The sequence below is a fragment of the Kogia breviceps genome, chromosome 3 (assembly GCF_026419965.1).
Source record: "Kogia breviceps isolate mKogBre1 chromosome 3, mKogBre1 haplotype 1, whole genome shotgun sequence".
NCBI classification, from domain to species: domain Eukaryota; kingdom Metazoa; phylum Chordata; class Mammalia; order Artiodactyla; family Physeteridae; genus Kogia; species Kogia breviceps.
Genome location: NC_081312.1, coordinates 68344796 through 68369843, shown reverse-complemented (window position 1 = coordinate 68369843; position 25048 = coordinate 68344796). Strand labels below are relative to the sequence as shown.

General features: G+C 35.5%; 2 protein-coding genes across 17 annotated transcripts in view; both read left to right on the top strand.

Moving 5' to 3' along the window:
- Positions 1 to 8498, top strand: part of G2E3 (G2/M-phase specific E3 ubiquitin protein ligase) — a 60061-nt gene extending 51563 nt beyond the window's left edge. For 7 of the 16 annotated variants that reach the window (XM_067028624.1, XM_059057219.2, XM_059057215.2 and 4 more), the window contains 2 exons: positions 3830 to 4020; positions 4895 to 6404. In XM_067028624.1, the coding sequence (XP_066884725.1) occupies positions 3830 to 4020; positions 4895 to 5151 (448 nt within the window). In that variant the 3' untranslated portion in view covers positions 5152 to 6404. Of the gene's footprint in view, positions 1 to 3829; positions 4021 to 4894 lie in introns of all 16 variants that reach the window. The other 9 variants (XM_067028627.1, XM_067028620.1, XM_067028626.1 and 6 more) reach the window with 5 other exon arrangements.
- Positions 8499 to 10825: 2327 nt separating this feature from the next.
- SCFD1 (sec1 family domain containing 1) overlaps positions 10826 to 25048 on the top strand; it is a 130361-nt gene continuing 116138 nt past the window's right edge. The window contains exons 1-3 of the mRNA XM_059057225.2: positions 10826 to 10939; positions 13952 to 14022; positions 23431 to 23519. Of these exons, the coding sequence (XP_058913208.2) occupies positions 10849 to 10939; positions 13952 to 14022; positions 23431 to 23519 (251 nt within the window). The 5' untranslated portion in view covers positions 10826 to 10848. The remainder of the gene's footprint in view (positions 10940 to 13951; positions 14023 to 23430; positions 23520 to 25048) is intronic.

Sequence of the window (25048 nt, the reverse complement as noted above, 5' to 3'; positions counted from 1 at the left end):
GGAAAAACACATGTTCAAAGAAAACATAAGATAGAAAACATATAGGTAATTATATTACATGTAAATAGCTTAGATTCATATTTAAAAAACAAGATCTTAAATTGCATTGCAAATAAATGACTTTAAAGCAAAAAAGAGAGAAAGAAATTCTAATAATCTTTTTAAAAAGCCTTGTCCTTAAATGACCCTAATAGTGTTAAAAAGAACAAATTCTTTAGGATTCAGCAGTCTTGAATATATTTGTACCTAGCAACATGGCCTCAAAATTTACTAACAATTCTGAGGACTGTTTATAAAAGGAAGCAAGGCAGGTAGAACATCAAAAAAAAAAAAAATCTTGCTTTAGAGCACTCCACTAATAGATTAAAAGAGAAAAATCAAACAATCTTCATACAGTTATACATGCGAAAAAAGCAGTTGCTACATTTAAACATTTATACTAAATTTTAAACTAACAATTTGAAATATCCTTATAAAGATTATCTAGTAAAGGTTCAGCAAACATTATCCTTAATGAAGTGTGATAGACATTCCTCTTAAGGCCATGACAAGCCTGGGATACATAATTACCCGCTTCATTTCTACAATATGCTGGAGGTCCTAGTAGAGCAACAAGACTAAATGAATAAGTGAATGTTATTAAGGATTGGAAGAATTAAAATTATCGTTGGTAGTCTACATGACTGTCCAACTAAAATAATCTTAGAACTGCTTCTGTAAAGAGTGTAGCAAGGTTACAAGAGGTAAAGGACACTAACAGGGAGGTGTGCAAGTGAGAAGGAGTGGTAACGAAAGAAATTTGTTAATTTTAGAGTAAACACTGATTGTACAAAAAATTAATGTTTACCTTTGGGTATTTATGATACAAGGTGGAACAAAATGTTTAAGTAGCACAGGAAGAGAGAGCTACCAGAGTTGCAAGTGTTCTAAGGTCTTTGTATTATTCAGGAAGAGGGTAAATACCTGATTCACTTTAGATTTCAAATATGCCGATTAAAATTTTGAGGTAACCATTTAAAAAATAAGAATTAGTATAACTTTTTAAATAGAAGGTAAATTGGAATTTTTTTAAAAAAATACAAAAATCGGCAGGAAGGAATAAAAAAATTTTTTGTAATTCAGTACAGTTGCCCAAAATAAAGTGACAGAACTAGTTTCCTAAATGTAGTAATAACTATTACTATATAACAATTAGAAAAAATTACTCTCAAAAAAGCAAATTGCAGAAAAATAAGTATACAGTATGGTACCATTATTGGAAAGTTTCAAAACAAGCAAACCAATACTATTTTTTAAGGATACATATATAGTGAAACTAAAATGAAATGCAGGCTATAGTAAAAATTTCAGAATAGGTAAATAGCAGTTTCAGATAGTTTTCTTTGTAAAAGGAGAGAAGGGAAACTGATGAATGGGCAGATTTGGTTGAGTGAATATAATATTTTCTTTAAAATAATCTGAGCAAACATAAAATGTTAATGTCTTTCAAAATCAAGTTACAGTCGTGGTTTTCTGTTATTTCCTGGAATTTTATATAAGCTTGAAATATTTCATTTTAATTAAAAGTAAAATTACAAAGGTGTACTTAAGTTTGGCTGAAATTTGCTTCAAACGTAGGTGTAAGGTGAAAGTTAAAAGCAAGCAAGAGGGCTTCCCTGGTGGCGCAGTGGTTGAGAGTCCGCCTGCCGATGCAGGGGTCACGGGTTCGTGCCCTGGTCCGGGAGGATCCCACGTGCCGCGGAGCAACTAAGCCCGTGAGCCATGGCCGCTGGGCCTGCGCGTCCGGAGCCTGTGCTCCGCAACGGGAGAGGCCACAGCAGTGAGAGGCCCGCATACCACAAAAAAAAAAAAAAAAAAGCAAGCAAGAAAGGCAGCAATTGTATTCTGGAGGACCCTAAAAGCCATGTTAAGGAGTTCGGACTTTATTTCTTGTGCAGAGTGTATTATTAGTTTCGTATGGCAGTTGTAAAAAATTATCACAAACTGAGTGGCTTAAAACAACAGAAATTTATTCTCCCTTAGTTTTGGAGGCTAGAAGTCCAAAGTCTTGGTGTTGGCAGGGCCTCATTCTTCCTGGGAATTTAGGAAGAGAATCCATTCTTTGCTTCTTTTAGCTTCTGGTGGCTTGTGGTTGCATAACTCCAGTCTCTGAATCTATATCACATGGCCTTTTCCTCTCTGTGTATCTTTTATAAAGACAGTTGTCATTGGACTTAGGGTAAGCCCAGATAACCTAGGTAGAATGATTTCAAGATTGTTAACTTAATTACATCTGCCTGGACCCTTTTTCCAACTAAGATCACATTCACAGGTTCCAGGGAATAGGATGTGGACATATCTTTTGGGGGCCTCCATCCAACATACCTAAGGATGAATGACAGTACGGGGGTTTACATGGAAAAGCAACTTGGAAGCTTACACACCTGGTACAACAGTTCCACTGGTATATGGAGAAATGAGCAGATAAAAGGGATTTCAAAAAAGGAAATTCATAGCATTTGTAATTAGGAGTGGCAGAGGGAAAAGTTAAGAATGACTTTCAGATTTAGCTACATTAATAGGATGAATGATGGAGGCATTTGTTGTCACTTAACGGTTCTGATTTTGGTAGTAAGTTAATTAGCTTTCTTTTGGACTTAATAAGTTTGGGTGCTTGGAATATGTGGTACCCAGCAGTCTGTTGGGTATATAGTCTGGACTGGAAATAATAGATTTTATAGTTAATGAACATAAACCTGCTTAAATAAAGCCATGGGATATGGTAAGAAAAAAGAAATTTGCCTTGTTACAGATCCATGAGGGACAAACAGTAACATTTAAGGCAAAGCAAAGATAGAAGAAGCTTTGTAAGAGACTCAGAAGGTCTGGCCAGAGATATAAGGGGAAACCAGGAGACTGATCCCATACATCATTCATGCACTTACGGCAGTTATTCCTGAGATGTAGAAAGGAGTAGAGGGAAAGTGAATAGGAAATTAAGAAAAGGAGACAGTAAATGTAGGTAAGTCTTTCACATAGGTTGTCTCAAAGGAAAGCAGATGGAATTTAGTGAATTCTTTCCCTTATTCAAAAATGGGAAAGATAAGCATATTTTTGTGCTCTTGAGGAAGAGCTAATAGATAGAAGGGAAGATGAGTCAGTGTAGCAGGGTACCTGAGGAGGTGGATAGGGAATCCAGAGCCACAGTTAGGGTTAGTCAGTCTGGTAGGCAACAGTGGTATCTTCTTCATTCTTTGCTTATTAGTGAGAATGTGCATTTTTAAAAATTCATTTGTTACTTGTATTTTCTTAATAATGCATTCATATTTTGTATTTCCTATTGAGTTCTTTTAGAAAATGATTTGTATTTTTGTTATATTAGAGAAATTAGTGTTCTATCATGTATCAGTATTTTCCCACTTTGTTTTGTCTTTGTTAATTTCTTTTTAGCAATACATAAGTTTTAAATTTTTATGTGGCTCAAGTTTATGATTCTTTTTCTTTGCAGTCTTTCATTTTATACTAACTAGCTTTGAAGTGTAAAATTTTAGATATCTACTTTTTTCCTCTTAATAAAAAATTGTTAGCTTAATTTTAAAACTATTCCATAAAGCCAAACAATGTAGGCATGGAAAATATTCATTTTATATTAATACATTTGCTTGTTATTGATTTGAAAATATATCACATAAAGTGTATCCATATTTTTCTGTGTTTTTCCTCACTTTTTTTCCCCACATCTTTTTTTTTTCTGTCTTTTCCACACATATATGTGATAGTAAATTAGCTAGAAATGTTCATTCCAAACACATGTGTATGAATGTTGGCTCATTATTTTTCTTCTTTTAAGTTTTAAACAGGGTCTGAAAACTCTTGGTGTTTTGGAGAAAATTCAGACTTATCCAGAAGCATTTTGTAACATCTTCTGTCATAAACCTGAGAATCTTTCCACAAAAATTCTTAGTGATCTTTTTACAGTACACACATTATCTGACGTACAGGCTTTGGGGTTTTGGAACAGTTACTTACAGGCTGTTGAGGGTATGTAGATGTTTTATTTTTATTTAACTGTCTTAGAAATTTTGTTTTGGGATATTTATTTCTTTGAGTTTTGCTTTTTATAGTAAGACTTTAATGTAACTACTTATTTACAAAACTTGTTTCAAAACAAGCTTATATGACTGAGTTGAAAGTGATAGGAAAGGTTACATAGTAAAGTTATATTTTTCGGTTGTTTTCCTCTAGGTAATTTGAAGTAAAAGGCATTCTTCCTAGAAAACTTTAAATATACAGGTGGTTGCTACAGCACAGGATAGTCTCAAAGCTAGTCATTTACTTCACCTTTTTAAATTTTAAGTTAAATTGAATTATTCCTTATCCATTGGTCAGAGCATGGTAATGATATTTATCATTGAGCCTTAGCAGTGTAAATTCATTCTGTTTAATATGGTGTAAAACAATTTAACTTTTAGTTGAAAATTTTTTAGCTAGGTTGTTTGGATGTTTTATACCATCTTAGTTTTTCCTTTGTTGAAATAGTTTATCAAATAGCAATGGTCTAGAAGTGGTTTAAAATTGTTTGTAGGATCATATCCCCGAAAGATGGAGTTTCAAAACCTACTGAACCTCTTGGACTATATGATAATTTTATATTAAGGAAGACATTTAAATATACAGTGAGTAGGTCAACCAAATGATTGTATGAGTCCTACTTTGAAATTCAAATAAACATGTATTCATTCAATATACCATTTTCCTATTACTATACTTAGTGATTTAGTTTGCCTCTTATGCATCTCTGTTAATGTGGGTGTCTGCTTTTCAACATGTCTAGTCTAGTTGGGGAAGAGTCTATGATGGTAGCAGTATATAACATGGATTTTTTCTTTTTTTCCTTTTTTGGTATTCTTTTCAGATGGTAAATCTACAGTAACAATGGAAGACATTCTTATTTTTGCTACTGGTTGCAGTTCCATTCCACCTGCTGGATTTAAACCCACTCCATCAATTGAGTGCCTTCATATGGATTTTCCTGTTGGAAACAAGTGTAATAACTGCTTAGCTCTTCCTATCACCAGTACATATAAAGAATTTCAAGAAAATATGGACTTTGCTATTAAAAATACTCTAAGATTAGAAAAGGAAGAAAATTCTCACTTCATTGGACATTAACTGTTTTGAACAAAGAGATGCTTCTTTAAAAGCTGCTGTTCATACTTTTTATTTCAGAAATCTGTCCATCATCACTTTTGAGCAAACTTGGCCCAATAAAATATATGATATGAACATATAGGAATATTTTGGCCACTTAAGCTAAAAAGTTTTTTTGTTAAGGTGTACCAGTCAAAGTTGATACTTTTCTATTTTCTTAATATACATGCTTCATAAACCTCAATATAAATACTTTTAGAATGGCTGTACAGACTTTCTTCAAGTATAGTAGCATGCTATATATAAGAAGAAAACTTGTACTCACTGTTTTTGTAAATTGGGATTAGCTATAGGATGCCACAGTGATTTTTCTACTTTTATGCAGTTTTCAAATTATTACTTATTTTATTTTAAAGCATTAAATAGGAAAGCTAAATGATAAATCTTGTTATATAAATCAAAGGCATATATTTTGGGATATGTGTTGTATGTATCCTTTTCTGGGATGGCACTAAATTCGTTGTTAAAAATGTTTTTAGATTATTAAGTTATGTTAAAATAGATCCACACTGCAATTAGATTATGCCTAAAGGGAAGTATTATATTAAAAAGCAGAATTGCACACATATTCTAGAATCTATGGACATTCCATAGTCTTAAAACACTTCTGAGGTGGATTAAAATACAGTTGAAAATCCCTAAGTAAGTGTCTTCTTTAAAGCCTTTGGCTTTAATCATAGGATGTTTTGTTATTCCCGTATCCCATGTCTGGTATTAGACCACATTATGTCTGATCCACATTTTAGGTTATTTAAATAGAATCATCTCTGTGGATTGCCATTTGGTAGGTTTGGCTATTTGACAGTTATTTATTATCAAGATGGTTGTATGAAAGGTAAACTGGCACCATTGCATTATATAGTTATCATCTTTGCTTTTGAAAGATACCTGTTATATAAACAATGTAGAAATGTGTAAGAAAGAATTACAAATAGAATGAAAAACCCACTCAAATCTCAACCATGCAGAATTAACTGTTATCCTTCTATAAACTCTTCTGTTTCCTTTCTTTTTTAACTTTATTAATGCTACTAAAAGTCAAAGAATACCTAGAAGTAACGAGATTATGTAATAACAATTTGAAGATACCTAATCCCATAGTTGTGTCACCATATTTGTACTCTTGAAAAAGAAGAAACTGGAAAAGTCTAATGTCCCTAATCTGTTATCAAATATAAATGGGTTTTTCACCAGAATAAATTGTATGAGAGGTAAAATGCTTGGTTTTCAGCACATTTTTCTTGCTGCATAAAGGAGGTATCAGCCATCATATTCTCATCCTCTCCAAGAAGCATCCTTAAATTATTGATATTTTTAAAGACAAATGACAGGATTGGTTTGATACTGGCAATAAATCTCTTATTAATACCAAAGGAAAATTAAAACATAATCCTAGTGTAATTTTGTTACATTTTCTAACAGACCCAGCAAATTAAAGTTTAACTTTAACTTGAAGGTTTTAAAACATTAAACAAGGCATTTCTTTGTCTTGTGTTGAATTCTGTTAAATTATCAAAAGTAATTAAAAGGGGCTTCCCTGGTGGTGCAGTGGTTGAGAGTCCGCCTGCTGATGCAGGGAACACGGGTTCGTGCCCCGGTCCGGGAAGATCCCACATGCCGCGGAGTGGCTAGGCCCGTGCGTGAGCCACGGCCGCTGAGTCTACGCCTCCGGAACCTGTGCTCCGCAACGGGAAAGGCCACATTAGTGAGAGGCCTGCGTACCGCAAAAAAAAAAAAAAAAAAAGTAATTAAAGGATCAATTATCAAAAAAGAGGTTTAACTTCACCATACAGCTTTTATTCCAAATGTGTTGATAAACTGGATATTTCATTTCTTAACCTACCTAGTTTTTATAAAATTTTAAAAACCATTAAACCAATACAAACCAGAAAACCTAATTAAAGCTATTTTCTGGTTATTTGTAGTTTGAATTCATTTAATTACAGTAGTAATTAAAGCTGTTAAAGCTCACATGCTTTTTGGGTGGGGAGGGCTGGTGGGAAGGCAGTGTGCTTGGGTTGGCTACAATTAAAAAGTGTTTCAATTCTTTTATGTGTAGACAGGGCCTTAGGGATAAAGTGATGTAAATAACTTAGTATATTCACGTTTTAAAGTGACGTATAAATATTCATATTGCAAAATATTTCCTGGCTTTAAGGATGTTCCATCAGTATGATTTTAGATTAATCTTTACAGTCAAGATATGTCAGAGAAACCTGTAGGTTATTTTCTGCATTGTTACTATGTCAAATCGTTGGTATTATGTTTGTTCTTTTTCAGTTCATTGTTATAGCCAATGCATAATTCCTACTGCATTGATTTTAAAAAGGAATTATGCTGTAAACCTTTATAAATGTGTATATGTATTTCTTAAATATTTCAATCATCTAAATGCCATATATTTCAAGCTTGTTTTCTGTTACTCTCATTATCAAGAAAAAGCATAAATTCGCCTTATATGCATCTACTGTTAATGGTCTTAGGTTAGTTTTATATTCATTTTTTTTAAACAATTTTAAATTTTTTGGTGTGAGAACTTCATCTGAAGGCATTTTATACAACTCTCTACTATTCTTGTACTTAGTCATTTTACTATTTTAGTATTTAAGGTAAAGATTCTTTAAAACATCTCATCAGAAACTAGCTCATGACTTTATACTTTGTAATATTTAATTTCCATATTATAAATTAGTCATTATTTGTTTGGGTCAAGTAAAAAGCTTTCATTTGATTACTAGAGAATTTACTTTGGCTTCTGCTTTATTCCAAACTTCTTATAATTTTTTCCCCTAATTATATGGAAGCTCTTGGAACTTTTGTACTCAATGCTAAATGTGCAGTAAAGGAGAGTGTAATATAATAGGTAATTTTTCTCAGTGACTTTGCCTTTTACCTTCAGTCATTATAAGAAAATGATTAGAACAAGATTCTATTTATAAATGTGTAATTCTTATATATAGTGCTTATCACAGCTTTGTTGCTAATTTTACAATAAGCTATTAAACTAGGTTTATGCTCTAAGTAATGCTATATAAAGCATAAAAACACATTGATGGATCACTTGAATGTATATTACGTATAGTTTAGGAAAATTTGGATTGCTTTGAAGAAATCCTATATTCAAGTTCTCATTTTGACTGTTATCTTTTCAAATTGCCAAACATATTCCAATATCTACTGTATGCCAGGTATTATGTTAGGTGATAGTTTATGTCAGCCTAGTTTCCCTTTTTTTAAAAGACTTCAGGTACAACAAAGAAACATGACACTTATAATGAATTTTTCTAAATAAATGTGTTTCTGCTACTAAATGTGAAGTGCTTATATAAACTAAATCAAGTAACTTGTTCGGATTTAACAAGGTTAAGATTCTGACAATACTGTGTAGATAATAGATCCTTTCCGCATTTGAGAGATCCTGCAAGCAGTTATTGGCTGACACATAGGAACCTCTCTTGAATGAGTTGTTCTTAGATATTCTCTGTTAAAACTATCTGTCCCCTAATGTAAAATAATAGTTTGCCAGAATAATTATATTATTTTAGCCAAAAATTTGGGTAGGTAGTCAGTTAAACAGCTAAAAAAATTAGGTTAACTAACACTCTTAACAGCCATAGTTTAATTCTTTCCTTATTCTAATAACACATTACAAATACCTTACTCTTAGCATTACAGGGACTGTTTACTGCCACTGTTCTGTGGGACATACATTTCCTATACATTTGTTTGCCCACACTATGTGCACTCCTTGGTCAGGACAGTTTTTATCATTTCAAATGTATATACTGTACACAAATGTTAAACATGCCTTAGTGTTCTATGTCATATTAGTCATATATTTTGGGAGGTCTATGCTGGAGCTCTGAAATGGTTAGATAGATTTGCATTTGAAGGTAGAAGTAACCAAATGAACAAGATTGGGCTCTCAGATGTTGACAGTGGGAAAGCCTGTTTATTTTATATTCCATGAAGACAAAAAATTAAGTAGAACTTTCCCGTAGGGCAGGAAATGTCATTTCTGTTTAATTGCAACACACCTAGTTCATTGGTGATTCCACTTTTCTTTTTTTTAATTCCATATATAGGAAGCAGTAAAAAATCAGCTATGAGTATGGTCTGAGGATCTAATATATAATGTGACTGTAGTTTACTGTATAATTGAAATATGCTAAGAGAGTAGAACTCAAAAGTTTTCACCAAAAAATAAAAAAATATATATGTGAGATGATAGATGTGGTAAATAAGTGGGGGGAATTCTTTCACAATGTATACATATATATCATATCGCAATGTACGTTTCAGATATGTTGCCAAATTTATCAATTATACCCGCAAAAAAGGTGAAAAAAATTTACACAAGGAGAAAAAAAGAATGTAGGTCCAGATCTAGGGTGTTCCCTAATGGCATTAAGAATGAGATCACCTGTCTTAAGTTTCATAAAAAACTTTTGTGTTTTGTTTAAAAAATTTGCTCTTGGGCTTCCCTGGTGGCGCAGTGGTTGGGAGTCCGCCTACCGATGCGGGGGTCACGGGTTCGTGCCCCGGTCCGGGAGGATCCCACGTGCCGCGGAGCGGCTGGGCCCGTGAGCCATGGCCGCTGGGCCTGCGCGTCCGGAGCCTGTGCTTCGCAGCGGGAGAGGCCACGGCAGTGAGAGGCCCGCGTACCACAAAAAAAAAAAAAAAAAAAAAAAAAAAAAAATTTGCTCTTTATGTAATCGTTGGGGTAACTTAATTTCTCATAAATTCGAAAAGTTAAGTGTTCAAACCAGTTTTTGAGGCACAGGGTCTATAATTTCATTTCAGAATTTGGTGAAGCTTCAGAATGAACATATTCAATAACTAATTTAATATCCTAAGTGAACTCTGTTGATCATATGGGAAATGAGTTGTGTCCATTTTTGACATCCAGTAAAATAATCTATGGATTAAATTAGAAATAATTAATATTGGATACATTTTGTCATCACATGGCTTTAAGTGTACATTAAGACACCTGCACTATCCACTTACACCCCCTGCCAAAGTAATGTTTTGTGATTTTACAGTTACTAAAAGGAGGAAAATACGAACTGCCATTTTGCGCTTTCCTGGCTTCTGTGCCCATGTAGGCAAAGCAACCCCATGCAGCTAGACCATTTTCCCTAACAGATGAGATTAAGAAATCTGCCTGATTAGAGCAATGCTCCGAAGCCGCCTGTTTCCCAGAAAAGGAGCAAACGGGAGACCCTTCCTGCTGCACTGGGGAAACAGAAAAGGGAGCTAGCATTTAAGTGCCAGTTTTGTTCCAGGAGCTTCATTTACTTTAGTCCTGTGATCCTTAAGCTCCTAGATTATTATCATCACAAGAGATCTGTAGACGACCAAAGTAACAGTTCGGTATTTAGGTTCTTAGCACTACAACACGCTCCTGCCCTAAGAGCTCACTTTAAAGCAGCTACCCTTTGAGAAGCTGTGGCTTGATTAGGGTAAAAATTCCTACTATTCCGCCGCTGGAGAGTAAACACTGCCAGGTGTTCGTGTATTATTCCCACGTTGGGTCTCAAGTTTTGTGGAGAAAGCTGAGAGTATGGGAGGGTCACCCTGGAGGATGCGAGGTTCGGCCTTCTATGGTCCCGCCTCTGCGATCTTTGCTTCCGGGGCGGTAGGGGCGGCCACGTCATGATCGGGCTCCGCTCTCCAGCTGGGCAGTGTATGGTGGGAGCCAAGATGGCGGCGGCTGCAGCAGCCAGTATTCGAGAGAGACAAACAGGTACCGACTTATTCCCTTCTCTTCCCTGCGGTTTTGTGCTTGCTGTGAGGACATATTTCTCTTCTTGTCGCCCTCACTCGGTAGCGTTGCGTGCAGTTCGGAGACGGACCTCCAATAGTTTAATCCCGTTCTCAGACCATCGGGAGCCCTTCCCCTTTTGAGTTTTTAGGGAAGAGATGCCATTAGCTTGAGAACTCGGCTCTCAGATGTGGTGCCGGAGAAGGGGCTTCAGGGGTGAGCGGGTTGCTGCGGTCCTGCTCTTGTCTCTTTCCTACTGGGCCTCAAAAGGCCATGGCGACCAGATCTGGCACCTGGCATTTCCAGCCCTGTGTTGCCACCTATGAGGCCTTAGGGTTTGTTTCTGCGCGTGGTTAAGTTCTCTCCCATTTTAATGTTGAAAGTTTCATTTTCCGGCACTTACACCACAGTTACAAATTTAGATGCTCTTTTCAGAGCAGATTACATGCTGCCATTTCTCTCCTGTGGACCAGTCTTTGGGGGTACCTGAAGAGAAACGCCTTGTGATAAAGATTTCCGTCTTCAGCATGCTGGAATGGGATATAAGAATGGCAAAACGAATGAATTAATACCTTTCCCATTTTCATTACTTGGCAAATTAGTGTTTTTAAACTACGCATTATTAGTTTCATGTTTAACAGAGCATAGTTATATAGCTTCCATTTATACCGTGAAGTATGGTTTTAAAAAATACATATTCTTTCCCTTGAGCTTTGATATTTTTTCCACCTTAGATACTTTTAGTTTTGCCTTATTTTTTGGAAACTTCTGATGGCAACTTGGTTTATACCTGTTAGCTAATTGTCTTGAAAGTTGGCAAACTGTAAATTCTGAGAAGCTAATAGAGATAAGCCATTAAGAATTTGCATATTTGGGAGTTCTGTCTCTTTTAATTATGTTCTTTTGCATATAAATCGGAATAGGAATATAACTGGTTACAATTAATATGACCTACAGAAAGGATTTTGGCTGTACTTGATTCCTTCCTTTGCAATTCAAAGAAAAATTAATGATAGACTTCAATTTACTAACGACACAGTGCATAATGAGTTGTGTTCTGCATTTCCCCAATAGATAATGTAGTGTAAGCTATCAGATGAAGTCAGGTGTAACTTAAATATATGAAAGTCCAAATAAAATTTGGGAAATAACTGCCATTCATTTTATCTGTGTAAGCAAATAGAAGCCCCACTTGTCTTTGCAGTATGGTTCTGACAACTTAATGAACCTTAATGAATTAGGTCATACTACATATTAGTAGTATGATACGTATTTTACTACATATAAGTAGTAAAATAAAAAATAACATGTTAAGGGGGACTGTACCAATACAAAGGAGCTTTGTGAAAAATGAAATTTGGATGGTAGTAATTTTTATATGCAGAAACTTTGTAGAATGTTAAAGTCTAGTAGTATAATATGGATTTCTGCAGAAATAAACTTCATTGCAGCAAGATTTCACATCATTACTACATAGGTTATGCCAGGTTTATCAAATTAGTACTCCAGTTGAGTTCTGTCTTACTTTGAGAGAAAGGTAAACTATGTGCTATAGTAGGACAAGTAAACATTTCCCTGATGCCTATTGAGAATGTTTTGGGAAATAAATCACAATTGAGTCTTAGGCCATGTACTTTATTAACAAATCCATTGTGTCAGAATCCCTGTTAACAAGTTAGCCAAGGCTCAGAAATGGGGAAATTCACCAAGATGGAGCTGAGAAGGCAAACGTGGGAATATCTGCTGATATGGGCTTCTTTCAGTTAGCGAAGCTCTGGAGAACACCATGTACTTGGAACTCATATGCACCACAGGTTGTGATTCTTCCTAGGTGTCCTCTGTGAACTATTGTAGTATCTGTGAGCTTCTGAAGTAGGTCTAAATTATGGGCGATATATTATGTATATTATTATTGGCTGGATATTAGGTACTAACATTTTACCAACAAATCACCTCTGTATCTCTATACATATATAAATATATCACTGAAGTGCAATCTCTTATTATTTTAACCTGCTTCAAGACATAAGCATTTAATAGAAGTTTTTCTGCTGAGTGAATGTTGTAAATTGATGCACAGGTGATTTGAGTATTATAATCTTCTCTGGTAGGTGTTTAGCTGGTAGATTATTCTGTATTGCTTAATAAAACCTAATCCAAATGCTTTTTAAAAATCAACGGAGTAGATTTTAAGGTTACCAATCATTTAAACATTTAATCAGATAACTACTACCCTCCCTTGAATATTTGGCTGTCTCAACTTCACATAAAAGTGTATCAAGATTTTTATTTCCCTTAGAAAATATTTCTGAGTCTGCTGTAACACATGAACAGATGAGCAGTAAAAACCAGAAAATACTATAAGACATAGAGCATAACTTCTATGATTATAGAATTGTATATTTTTTAAGCAGGAGTTATCAGTTACCTACCACATCTATAGGAAAGTCTCACTAGTGAATCTGACAGGATAAATTGGCTGTAGAATGCATTCCAGGATAACTAAAAAATAGATCTGCTGTATTTAGGTTTTAAACCATTTAAATATGAGCCAATTAAATATATCATAGAGGATTTTTTTTTTTTTAGAAAAACTTAATCTATGCTTTCTGCCACACAGTAAATAGACAACAGCACCAGTTATCTATCGAGGCCACTGCAAGGTCGTGATTGACAATTCCTTTTTGCATTTATATAAAATGTAGTGTGGTATCATCAGGAGACATGGAAAAGGCTTCTTCCTGAACATTTTTCACATTTTAATCTGGGCAAAGATGCTTAAATTAGAAAATCTCCCAGACAACATCCCTTCAGTTGTTGATGAAACCGTCTTACAGAGTCTGGCCCTACTTCTACATATGCATTAATATTGATTAATCAGTTTTACTAGAGTGATTTGTGCATTTTGTTTTGAGGTAATAAGTAATAAGTGTGGTAGAAAAGTGAAATCCTAAAAACACTGGTAATATTTAATAAGACTGTTTTCATTTCCAGTGGCTTTGAAGCGTATGTTGAATTTTAATGTGCCTCATATTAAAAACAGCACTGGAGAACCAGTATGGAAGGTAAGAGACTTTATGTTAATGGGGATTATTTTCTTTCTCTCAGCCCTTATTGGTGGTGATTGGAGGGAATTTCTTGTTAATACTGAACAATAGCACATTTTAGTTGTAATGCCTGAATACTTTACTTTTACTTAGCATGGCTTATTTATTTATTTATTTATTTTTGCGGTACATGGGCCTCTCACTGTAGTGGCCTCTCCCGTTGCGGAGCACAGGCTCCGGACGCACAAGCTCAGCGGCCATGGCTCATGGGCCTAGCTGCTCCGCGGCATGTGGGATCTTCCCGGACCGGGGCACGAACCCGTGTCCCCTGCATAGGCAGGCGGACTCTCAACCACTGCGCCACCAGGGAAGCCCCAGCACGGCTTATTAATGTGAATCTTTTTTTTTTAAAACTGAAGTATAGTTGATGTACAATATTGTGTTCATTTCAGGTGTACAGCAAAGTGATTCAGTTATACATATAGAATTTTTTCAGATTATTTTCCATTATAGGTTATTACAAGATATTGAATGTATTTCCCTATGTTATACAGTAAATGCTTGTTGTGTATCTATTTTACATACAGGTAGTTTGTATCTGTTAATCTGTACTCCTGATTTATCCCTCCCCCCCTTCCATTTCCCATTTGGTAACCATAAGCTTGTTTTCTATGTCTGTGAGTCTGTTTCTATTTTTTATATAGATTCATTTCTATTATTTTTTAGATTCCACATATAAGTGATATCATATAATATTTGTCTTTCTCTTATTTTCTTCACTTAGTGTGATATTCTCTAGGTCCATCCATCTTGCTGCAAATAGCAATATTTCATTCTTTTTTATGACTGACTAATATTCCACTGTATATATATACCACATCCTCTTTTTTTCCCCAGTATTGGGAAAAATTTTATTTTATTTTTGAATTTAATTTTATTTATTTGTTTTTTATACAGCAGGTTCTTATTAGTTCTCTATTTTTTACATATTAGTGTATGTATGTCAATCCCAATCTCCCAATTCATCCCGCCACCACCACCACCACCCACCTGTGCACCCCGCTTTCCCCTCTTGGTGTCCATATGTTGGTTCTCTACATCTGTGTCTCTATTTCTGCTTTGCAAACCAGTTCATCAGTGCCATTTTTCTACATTCTATATATATGCATTAATATACGGTATTTGTTTTTCCCTTTCTGTCTTGCTTCACTCTCTATGACACTCTCTAGGTCCATCCATGTCTCTACAAATGACCCAATTTCGTTCCTTCTTATGGCTGAGTAATATTCCATTGTGTATACCTACCACATCTGCTTTATCCATTCGTCTGTTGATGGGCATTTAGGTTGCTTCCATGACCTGAGTATTGTAAATAGTGCTGCAGTGAACATTGGGGTGCATGTGTGTTTTTGAATTATGGTTATCTCTGGGTATATGCCCAGTAGTGGAATTGCTGGGTCACATGGTAATTCTGCTTTTAATTTTTTAAGGCTGTCCTCCATAAGGGCTGTATCAGTTTACATTCCCACCAGCAGTGCAAGAGGGTTCCCTTTTCTCCACACCCTCTCCAGCATTTGTTGTTTGTAGATTTTCTGATGATGCCCTTTCTAACCAGTGTGAGGTGATAACTCATTGTAGTTTTGATTTGCATTTCTCTAATAATTAGTGATGTTGTACAGCTTTTCTTGTGCCTGTGGCCATCTGTATATCTTCTTTAGAGAAATATCTATTTAGGTCTTCTGCCCATTTTTTGATTTTTTTTTTTTTTTTTCATATTGAGCTGCATGAGCTGTTTATATAGTTTGGAGATTAATCCTTTGTCCATCGATTCGATGGCAAACATTTTCACCCATTCTGAGGGCTGTCTTTTTGTCTTATAGTTTCCTTTGCTGTGCAAAAGCTTTGAAGTTTCATTAGGTCCCATTTGTTTATTTTTGTTTTTATTTCCATTACTCTAGGAGGTGGGTCAAAAAGATCTTGCTGTGATTTATGTCAGAGAGTGTTCTTCGTATGTTTTCCTCTCAGAGTTTTATGGTGTCCAGTCTTACATTTAGGTCTTTAATACATTTTGAGTTTATTTTTGTATATGGTGTTACAGAGTATTCTAATTTCATTTTACATGTAGCTGTCCAGTTTTCCCAGCACCACTTATTGAAGAGACTGTCTTTTCTCTACTGTATATTCTTGCCTCCTTTATCACAGCTTAGTTGACCATAGGTGCGTGGGTTTATCTCTGGGCTTTCTATCCTGTTCCATAGATCTATATTTCTGTTTTAGTGTCCATACCATACTGTCTTGATGACTGTAGCTTTGTGGTATAGTCTGAAGTCAGGGAGCCGGATTCCTTCAGCTCTGTTTTTTTCCCTCAAGTCTGCATTGACTACTCAGGGTCTTTTGTGTCTCCATATAAATTTTAACATTTTTTGTTCTAGTTCTGTAAAAAATGCCATTGGTAATTTGATAGGGATTATATTGAATCTGTAGGTTGCTTTGGGTAGTATAGTCATTTTCACAATGTTCTTTCTTCCAATCCAAGAACATAGTATATCTGTCAATCTGTTTGTGTCATCTTTGCTTTCTTTCATCAGTGTCTGATAGTTTTCTGAATACAGGTCTTTTACCTCCTTAGGTAGGTTTATTCCTAGGTATTTTATTCTTCTTGTTGCAGTGGTGAATGGAATTGTTTCCTTAATTTCTCTTTCTGATCTTTTGTTGTTAGTTTATAGCAATGCAAGAGATTTCTGTGCATTAATTTTGTATCCTGAAACTTTACCAGATTCATGGATTAGCTGTATTAGTTTTCTGATGGTATCTTTAGGATTATCTATGTGTAGTATCATGTCATCTGCAAACAGTGACAGTTTTGCTTTTTCTTTTCCAATTTGTATTCCTTTTATTTCTTTTTCTTCTCTGATTGCCATTGCTAGGACTTGCAAAACTATGTTGAATAATGATGGCAAGAGTGGGCATCCTTGTCTATTTCCTGATCTTAGAGACATGCTTTCAGTTTTTCATCATTGAGAATGATGTTTTTTGTTTTTGTGGTATGCGGGCCTCTCACTGTTGTGGCCTCTCCCATTGCGGAGCACAGGCTCTGGATGCGCAGGCTCAGCGGCCATCGCTCACGGGTCCAGCTGCTCCGCAGCGCGTGGGATCCTCCCGGACTGGGGCACGAACCCACGTCCCCTGCATCAGCAGGTGGACTCTCAAACACTGTGCCACCAGGGAAGCCCGAGAATGATGTTTGCTGTGGGTTTGTCACATATGGCTTCTATTATGTTGAGGTAGGTTCCCTCTATGCCCACTTTCTGGAGAGTTTTTATCAGAAATGAGTGTTGATTTTTGTCAAAAGCTTTTTCTGCATCTATTGAGGAGATCACATGGTTTTTATTCTTCAATTTGTTAATATGGTGTATCACATTGATTTACGTATGTTGAAGAATCCTTGCATCCCTGGGCTAAATCCCACTTGATCATGGTGTATGATCCTTTTAATGTTTTGTTGGATTCTGTTTGCTAGTATTTTGTTGAGGATTTTTACGTCTATATTCATCAGTGATATTGGTCTGTAATTTCCTTTTTTTGTGGTATCTTTGTCTGGTTTTGATATCAGGGTGATGATGACCTTGTAGAATGAGTTTCGTAGTGTTCCTTCCTCTGCAGTTTTTTGGAAGAGTTTGAGAAGGATAGGTGTTAGCTCTTCTCTAAATGTTTGATAGAATACCCCTGTGAACCCATCTGGTCCTGGACTTTACTTTGTTGGAAGATTTTTAATCACAGTTTCAATTTCATTACATGTGATTGGTCTGTTCATATTTTCTATTTCTTCCTACTTTGGTCTTGGAAGGTTATACCTTTCTAAGAATTTGTCCATTTCTTTCATGTTGTCCATTTTACTGGTATAGAGTTCCTTGTAGTAGTCTCTTACAATGCTTTGTATTTCTGCATTGTCCATTGTAATTTCTGCTTTTTCATTTCTCATTTTATTGATTTGAGTCCTCTCCCTCTTTTTCTTGATTAGTGTGGCTAAAGGTTTATCAATTTTGTGTATCTTCTCAAAGAACCAGGTTTTATTTAGTTTTATTGATCTTTGATATTGTTTTCTTTGTTTCTATTCCATTTATTTCTGCTTTGATCTTTATGATTTCTTTCCTTCTACTAACTTTGGGTTTTTTTTGTTTTTCTTTCTCTAGTTCCTTTAGGTGTAAGGTTAGATTGTTTATTTGAGATTTTTGTTGTTTCTTGAGGTAGGATTGTATTGCTATAAATTTCCCTCTTAGAACTGCTTTTGCTGCATCCCATACGTTTTTGTTTTGTTTTGTTTTTGTTTTTTGCGGTACACAGGCCTCTCACTGTTATGGCCTCTCCCATTGAGGAGCACAGGCTCCAGACACGCAGGCTCAGCGGCCATGGCTCACAGGCCCAGCCACTCCACCGCATGTGGGATCTTCCCAGACCGGGACATGAACCCATGTGCCCTGTATCGGCAGGCGGACTCTCAACCACTGTGCCACCAGGGAAGCCCCATCCCATAGGTGTTGGATCGTCATGTTTTTGTTGTCATTTGTCTCTAGGTATTTTTTGATTTCTTCAGTGATGTCTTGGTTATTTAGTAATGTATTGTTTAGCCTCCATGTGTTTGTGATTTTTACGGGTTTTTTTCCCTGTAATTTATTTCTAATTTCATAGCATTATGGTCAGAAAAGATGCTTGATATGATTTCAATTTTCTTAAATTTACCAAAGCTTGATTTGTGACCCAAGATGTGATCTATCATGGAGAATGTTCTGTGTGCCCTTGAGAAGAAAGTGTAATCTGCTGTTTTCAGATGGAATGTCCTACAAATATCAATTAAGTCTGTGTGGTCTATTGTGTTATTTAAAGCTGTGTTTCCTTATTAATTTTGTGTCTGGATGATCTGTTCATTGGTGTAAGTGAGGTGTTAACGTCCCCCACTATTATTGTGTTACTGTTGATTTCCTCTTTTATAACTGTTAACATTTGCCTTATTTATTGAGGTGCTCCTATGTTGGGTGCATATGTATTTCTAATTGTTATTTCCTCTTGATCCCTTGATCATTATGTATTATCCTTCCTTGTCTCTTGTAACATTCTCTATTTTAAAGTCTATTTTGTCTGATATGAGTATTGCTACTCTAGCTTTCTTTTGATCTCCATTTTCATGGAGTATCATTTTCCATCCCCTCACTTTCAGTCTGTATGTGTCCCTAGGTCTGAAGTGGGTCTCTTGTAGACAGCATATAGATGGGTCTTGTTTTTGTATCCATTCAGCAAGCCTGCGTCTTTTGGTTGGAGCATTTAATCCATTCACATTTAAGGTAATTATCGATATGTATGTTCCTATGACCATTTTCTTAACTGTTTTGGGTTGTTTTTGTAGGTCCTTTTCTTCTCTTGTGTTTCCCACTCAGAGAAGTTCCTTTAGCATTTGTTGTAGAGCTGGTTTTGTGGTGCTGAATTCTCTTAGCTTTTGCTTGTCTGTAAAACTTTTGATTTCTCCATCGAATCTGAATGAGATCTTTGCTGGGTAGAGTAATCTTGGTTGTAGGTTCTTCCCTTTCATCACTTTAAATATATCATGCCACTCCCTTCTGGCTTGTAGAGTTTCTGCTGAGAAAGCAGCTGTTAATCTTATGGGAGTTCCCTTGTATGTGATTTGTCATTTTTCCCTTGTTGCTTTTAGTAATTTTTCTTTGCCTTTAATTTTTGCCAGTTTGATTACTATGTGTCTCAACATGTTTCTCCTTGGGTTTATCCTGCCTGGGACTCTCTGTGCTTCCTGGGGTGGCTATTTCCTTTCCCATGTTAGGGAATTTTTTTACTATAATCTCTTCAAATATTTTCTTGGGTCCTTTCTCTCTCTCTTCTCCTTCTGGCACCCCTATAATGTAAATGTTGTTGTGTTTAATGTTGTCCCAGAGGTCTCTTATGCTGTCTTCATTTCTTTTCATTCTTTTTCTTAATTATGTTCTGCGGCTGTGAATTCCACCATTCTTTCAGGTCACTTATCCGTTCTTCTGCCTCAGTTATTCTGCCTTTGATTCCTTCTAGTGTATTTTTCATTTTGGTTATCATATTGCTCATCTCTGTTTGTTTGTTCTTTAATACTTCTAGGTCTTTGTTAAACATTTCTTGCATCTTCTCGATCTTTGCCTCCATTCTTTTTCCGAGGTCCTGGATCATCTTCACTATCATTATTCTGAATTCTTTTTCTGGCAGGTTGCTTATCTCCACTTCATTTATTGTTTTTCTGGGGTTTTATCTTGTTCCTTCATCTGGTACATAGCCTTCTGCCTTTTCATTTTGTCTGTCTTTCTGTGAATGTGGTTTTTGTTCCACAGGCTACAGGATTGTAGTTCTTGTTTCTCCTCATACCACATTCTCTTAAACCAGTTATATGTTTGTGGGCACTTGGGTTGTTTCCACATCTTGGCTATTGTAAATAGAGCTGCTATGAACATTGGGGTACATATATCTTTTCAAATTAGGGTTTTCTTCTTTTCCAGATATATACCCAGGAGTGGGAATCCTGGATCATATTGTAGCCCTATTTTAAGTGCTTTAAGGAACCTCTGTACTGTTTTCCATAGTGGCTGTACCAGTTTACATTACCACCAGCAGTGTATGAGGGTTCCCTTTTCTCCACACTCTCTCCAGTATTTATTTGTCGACTTTATGTTGGTAGCCATTCTGACCAATGTGAGGCGATACCTCATTGTGGTTTTGATTTGCATTTCTCTAATGATTAGTGGTGTTGAACATCTTTTCATATGCCTATTTGCCATCTGTATGTCTTCTTTGGAGAGATGTCTGTTTAGATCTTATGCCCAGTTTTTGATTGAGTTGTTGGTGGGTTTTTGTGTGTGTGTGTGGTACGCGGACCTCTCACTGTTGTGGTCTCTCCCGTTGCGGAGCACAGGCTCCGGATGCGCAGGCTCAGAGGCCGTGGCTCACGGGCCCAGCCGTTCAGCAGCATGTGGGATCTTCCCGGACCAGGGCACGAACCCACATCCCCTGCATCGGCACGCGGACTCTCAACCACTGAGCCACCAGGGAAGCCCGTGTTGGTTTTTTTGATATTGAGTTGTATGAGCTGTTAGTATATTTTGGATATTAACCCATTGTTGGTCACATTATTTGCAAATATTTTCTCTCATAACATTTTTCACAGAACTAGAACAAATAATCCTAAAATCTATATGGAGCCACAAAAGACCCAGAATTGCCAAAGCAATCCTGAGAAAAAAGAACAAAGCTGGAGGCATAACTCCCAGACTTCAGACAATACTACAAAGTTACAATAATCCAACAGCATGGTATTGGCACAAAAACAGACAAATAGATCAATGGATCAGAATAGAGAGCCCAGAAAGACACCCAGACACCTACGGTCAATTAATCTATGACAGAGGAGGCAAGAACTTACAATTAAGAAAAGACAGTGTCTTCAACAAGTGATGGAAATGTACATGTAAATCAGCGAAATTAGAACATTTCCTCATACCATATACAAAAATAAGTTCAAAATGGTTTAAAGACCTAAATGTAAGACATGACACCATAAAACTCCTAGAAGAGAATATAGGCAAAACATTCTCTGACATAAATCATAGCAGTATTTTCTTATCACTCTCCCAAGGCAAAGGAAATGAAAGCAAAAATAAACAAATGGGACCTAATCAAACTTAAAAGCTTTTGCACAGCAAAGGAAACCATCAACTAAATGAAAAGACAACCTGCAGAATGGGAGAAAATGTGAATCCTTTTTGATAAATATTTTATGGAATGACACAGGCAATGATAATATTCATCTAGAGAATCCAGCTAATTTCTTAGGTGGGGCCTCACTGATAGGTCTTTACTCCAGTTGAAGTTTTGTTCCTTAGCTTTACAAATCCAGGATTTTGATCTTGCAAGCTTTCTTAAGGTTACTCAGACTTAGAGATACTGGTCCATTTTAACCAGCTAATGAGAGAGTGATCTGTAAACCAGAATGCCATTTCATTAATTTATGATATATAAAACTGTCAGTAAAAATGTTAATTGGACCAGAAAGCAATCTATGATCTTTTTCCTTTGAGAAATGCTGGAGAATCTTTTAAAATTCCTATTCTTTGAGCTCCTTCATTCTAAACTTCATGCTCACTGTTTCTTTTTCTTCTAAGAGATTATAATACAGTTGATTAGGTCTAAACTTGTTAGATTATAGTCAGTTTATACTTCTCTCTCTGTAAGAATCAAGAACAGATCAACTTGGTTACAGTTTGGGGTGTTTTGAAAACTCATGAGTCCTGGTAAGTCCTTTGGGTTAACTCTAAAGGTGATTAAAGTCATCTGAAAAATTATTTATAATTTAAGCTTAGAGTGTCCCCTCATTTTCATCATCCTTCCTGTTTATTTGTAGTCATCTTCTTATTGCCCTTTGCATAAACTATACTTGTTTGTTCTTTCTAGTGCCTGTATTCAGCATTTGAATTAAATAACTTGAGAATTTCTGGGGTATAGATTTGTGTCAGAACCTTTCCCTATCCATCACTTCTCTATCACAAGATTAATAATACAGATATATTGAGGTGTAAAGAAGGAAGATTTTTGAAGGATATAACATCCAGCCTTTTGTAACTGGAGCAGGAAGATTTTTAGCTTTTCTAAAGGAAATGCTGGCATTCAAACAAACCATGTTTTTGTATGACAGCATGTTTCATCCTCTCATTAGCAATTTCTTACTCCATTAAGAATTATTGATGTAGTAGTGGAAAACACCTATTAGTTGAAGTGTCTCTTTTATTTGCCTTAACTCTAAAACTAATTCTGAGTTAGAAGACCCAGTTGGAATACTACTCATCAGAGGTGTCAGTTTTAACACTTTCAGAATGTGAGGAAATGCGTGAGATACTTAAATTACTAAATTTTCTTTACAGTCTTGGAACTTGTTAAGCATTAGTTTTGAAAGTGACTAATTTTTACTTCTCTTTTTAGAAAGGATATATGTGAATGGGATAGGGGAGAGTAAGTGAGTCTGCTGTATGTTCCAAGTCCTTTATTATAACCTGGGATAGGGGAGTGTATGTGAGTCTGCTGTAAGTTCCAAGTCCTTTATTATAACCCAAGATGAAAATTTTGTAGTCTCTGGTATGTTTTTTAACTTAGAAAAAGTATTTTATAAGAAAAAATTTATATAATAATTTATTTTAGCCCAAGTAATAATGCTTTTACGAATGGATTACTAGATGAATGGACATTTTGGTGAATAATTATGGAAGATATTAAATTGAGGTAAGTATAAGAATTCAGTATATTAAAATAAAATATACTTGAACATTACCTTAATATTGGGTTCTCTGTTGACTGTTCACTGATAATAATGTTTAAAAAAACACATGACTTTTGTTTTGTTTCTACTAGGTGCTCATTTATGACAGATTTGGCCAAGATATCATCTCTCCTCTGCTATCTGTGAAGGAGCTGAGAGATATGGGAATCACTCTGCATCTGTGAGTTTTAACGTGTTTCTAGTAATGGCATTTGTTTTCAAATACATTGTTTTGTTTTAATAAATTTATTTGTATCTTATTTATTTTTGGCTGCATTGGGTCTTCGTTGCTGTGCATGGGCTTTATCTGGTTGGGGCGAGCAGGGGCTATTCTTTGTTGCAGTGCACGGCCTTCTCACTGCATTGGCTTCTCTTGTTGCAAAGCGCAGGCTCTAGGTGCATGGCCTTCAGTAGTTGTGGTGCCTGGGCTCTAGAGTGCAGGCTCAGTAGTTGTGACGCACAGGCTTAGTTGTTCTGAGGCATGTGGGATCTTCCCGGACCAAGGCTCGAACCCATGTCCCCTGCATTGGCAGGCAGACTCTTAAGTATTATGCCACCAGGGAAGTCTCTCAAATACATTTTAAAAAATGTCTTTAGCCACCCTGAAGTCAAATTACTAAGGGACATTTATCAAGAAAATAGTATTAGGTTATAGTACTTGCATATAGAGAACATTTTTTCCGTTATCTTGTTTTATTCAACCCTTTATTTCTGAAGTTAGAAGTAATCCTCAGCCTGAGAATTTAACATTTCATAATTTAAATTTTCTCTCTTGTGTCTTTTCCTACAGACTGGTTTACTCTCTTATGTAAAGGAAAAGAACCGGTTGTTTCAAGCTCTCTTTCAGCTCTGAAAATTTTTTATTTCTTTAATTCAAATACACTTTTTAAAAAGAGGAATATCTAAATTAGTATATCATTAATATGAAAAATTTAAGTAACTAGGAAGTAATGACTTAATCACCATAGGGAGCTATCTATGTTATCTTCTAAATTACTAAATTTATTTGATTATATTCCTTATGATATGTCTGATAAATAAAACAAATTGCATTACTTTGTAGACTTGACCTGATAGAACAATAGAACATTTAAAGAGGGGCTGTATACATGAATAGCTACTAATACTTTTATGTACTGAAGGAGTCCAGTTTTACGGTGTTCTTAGTTACATTTTGTTCTTTTTATGACGTTATAATCAGTTTTCATTCTGTGATATTTTAATATATTGAATTATAGTGTGCTCTTTATTGGGAATATGGTTTTAGATTTCCAGTGAGTAGCATATCAGAATCTTGTTAAATTCTTAAATTCTTCAATTTTATATTGAATATTTGTTTTAAATTAATAGAATATTGCATTAATTCCAAAATATACTTTTTAATTTAATATTTCTGAAATTAAGGTCTATCTTCTTAATAATGCCATGATGTAGTTTAATTGGCGGCATTTTCTGCCTGTTTTAATGATATGTTTTAAAATTGATAGCACCTTAGGTTTGATGAAACGTGGTATTTGGCAGGTTCTTCCTCTCGTTTTTATGTCAGACTTAATCAACACATTTGTTGGTGGTGACATGTTAATGCTTATGACCTAAACTGGAGTTAAGCTTGATGCCATCCTTGAAAATGATGGTTTATTATAAGCATTGGTTACTATTGCTACCTTACTATTTAACTCCTTTATTTTATTTTACTAATAAAAAGACTAA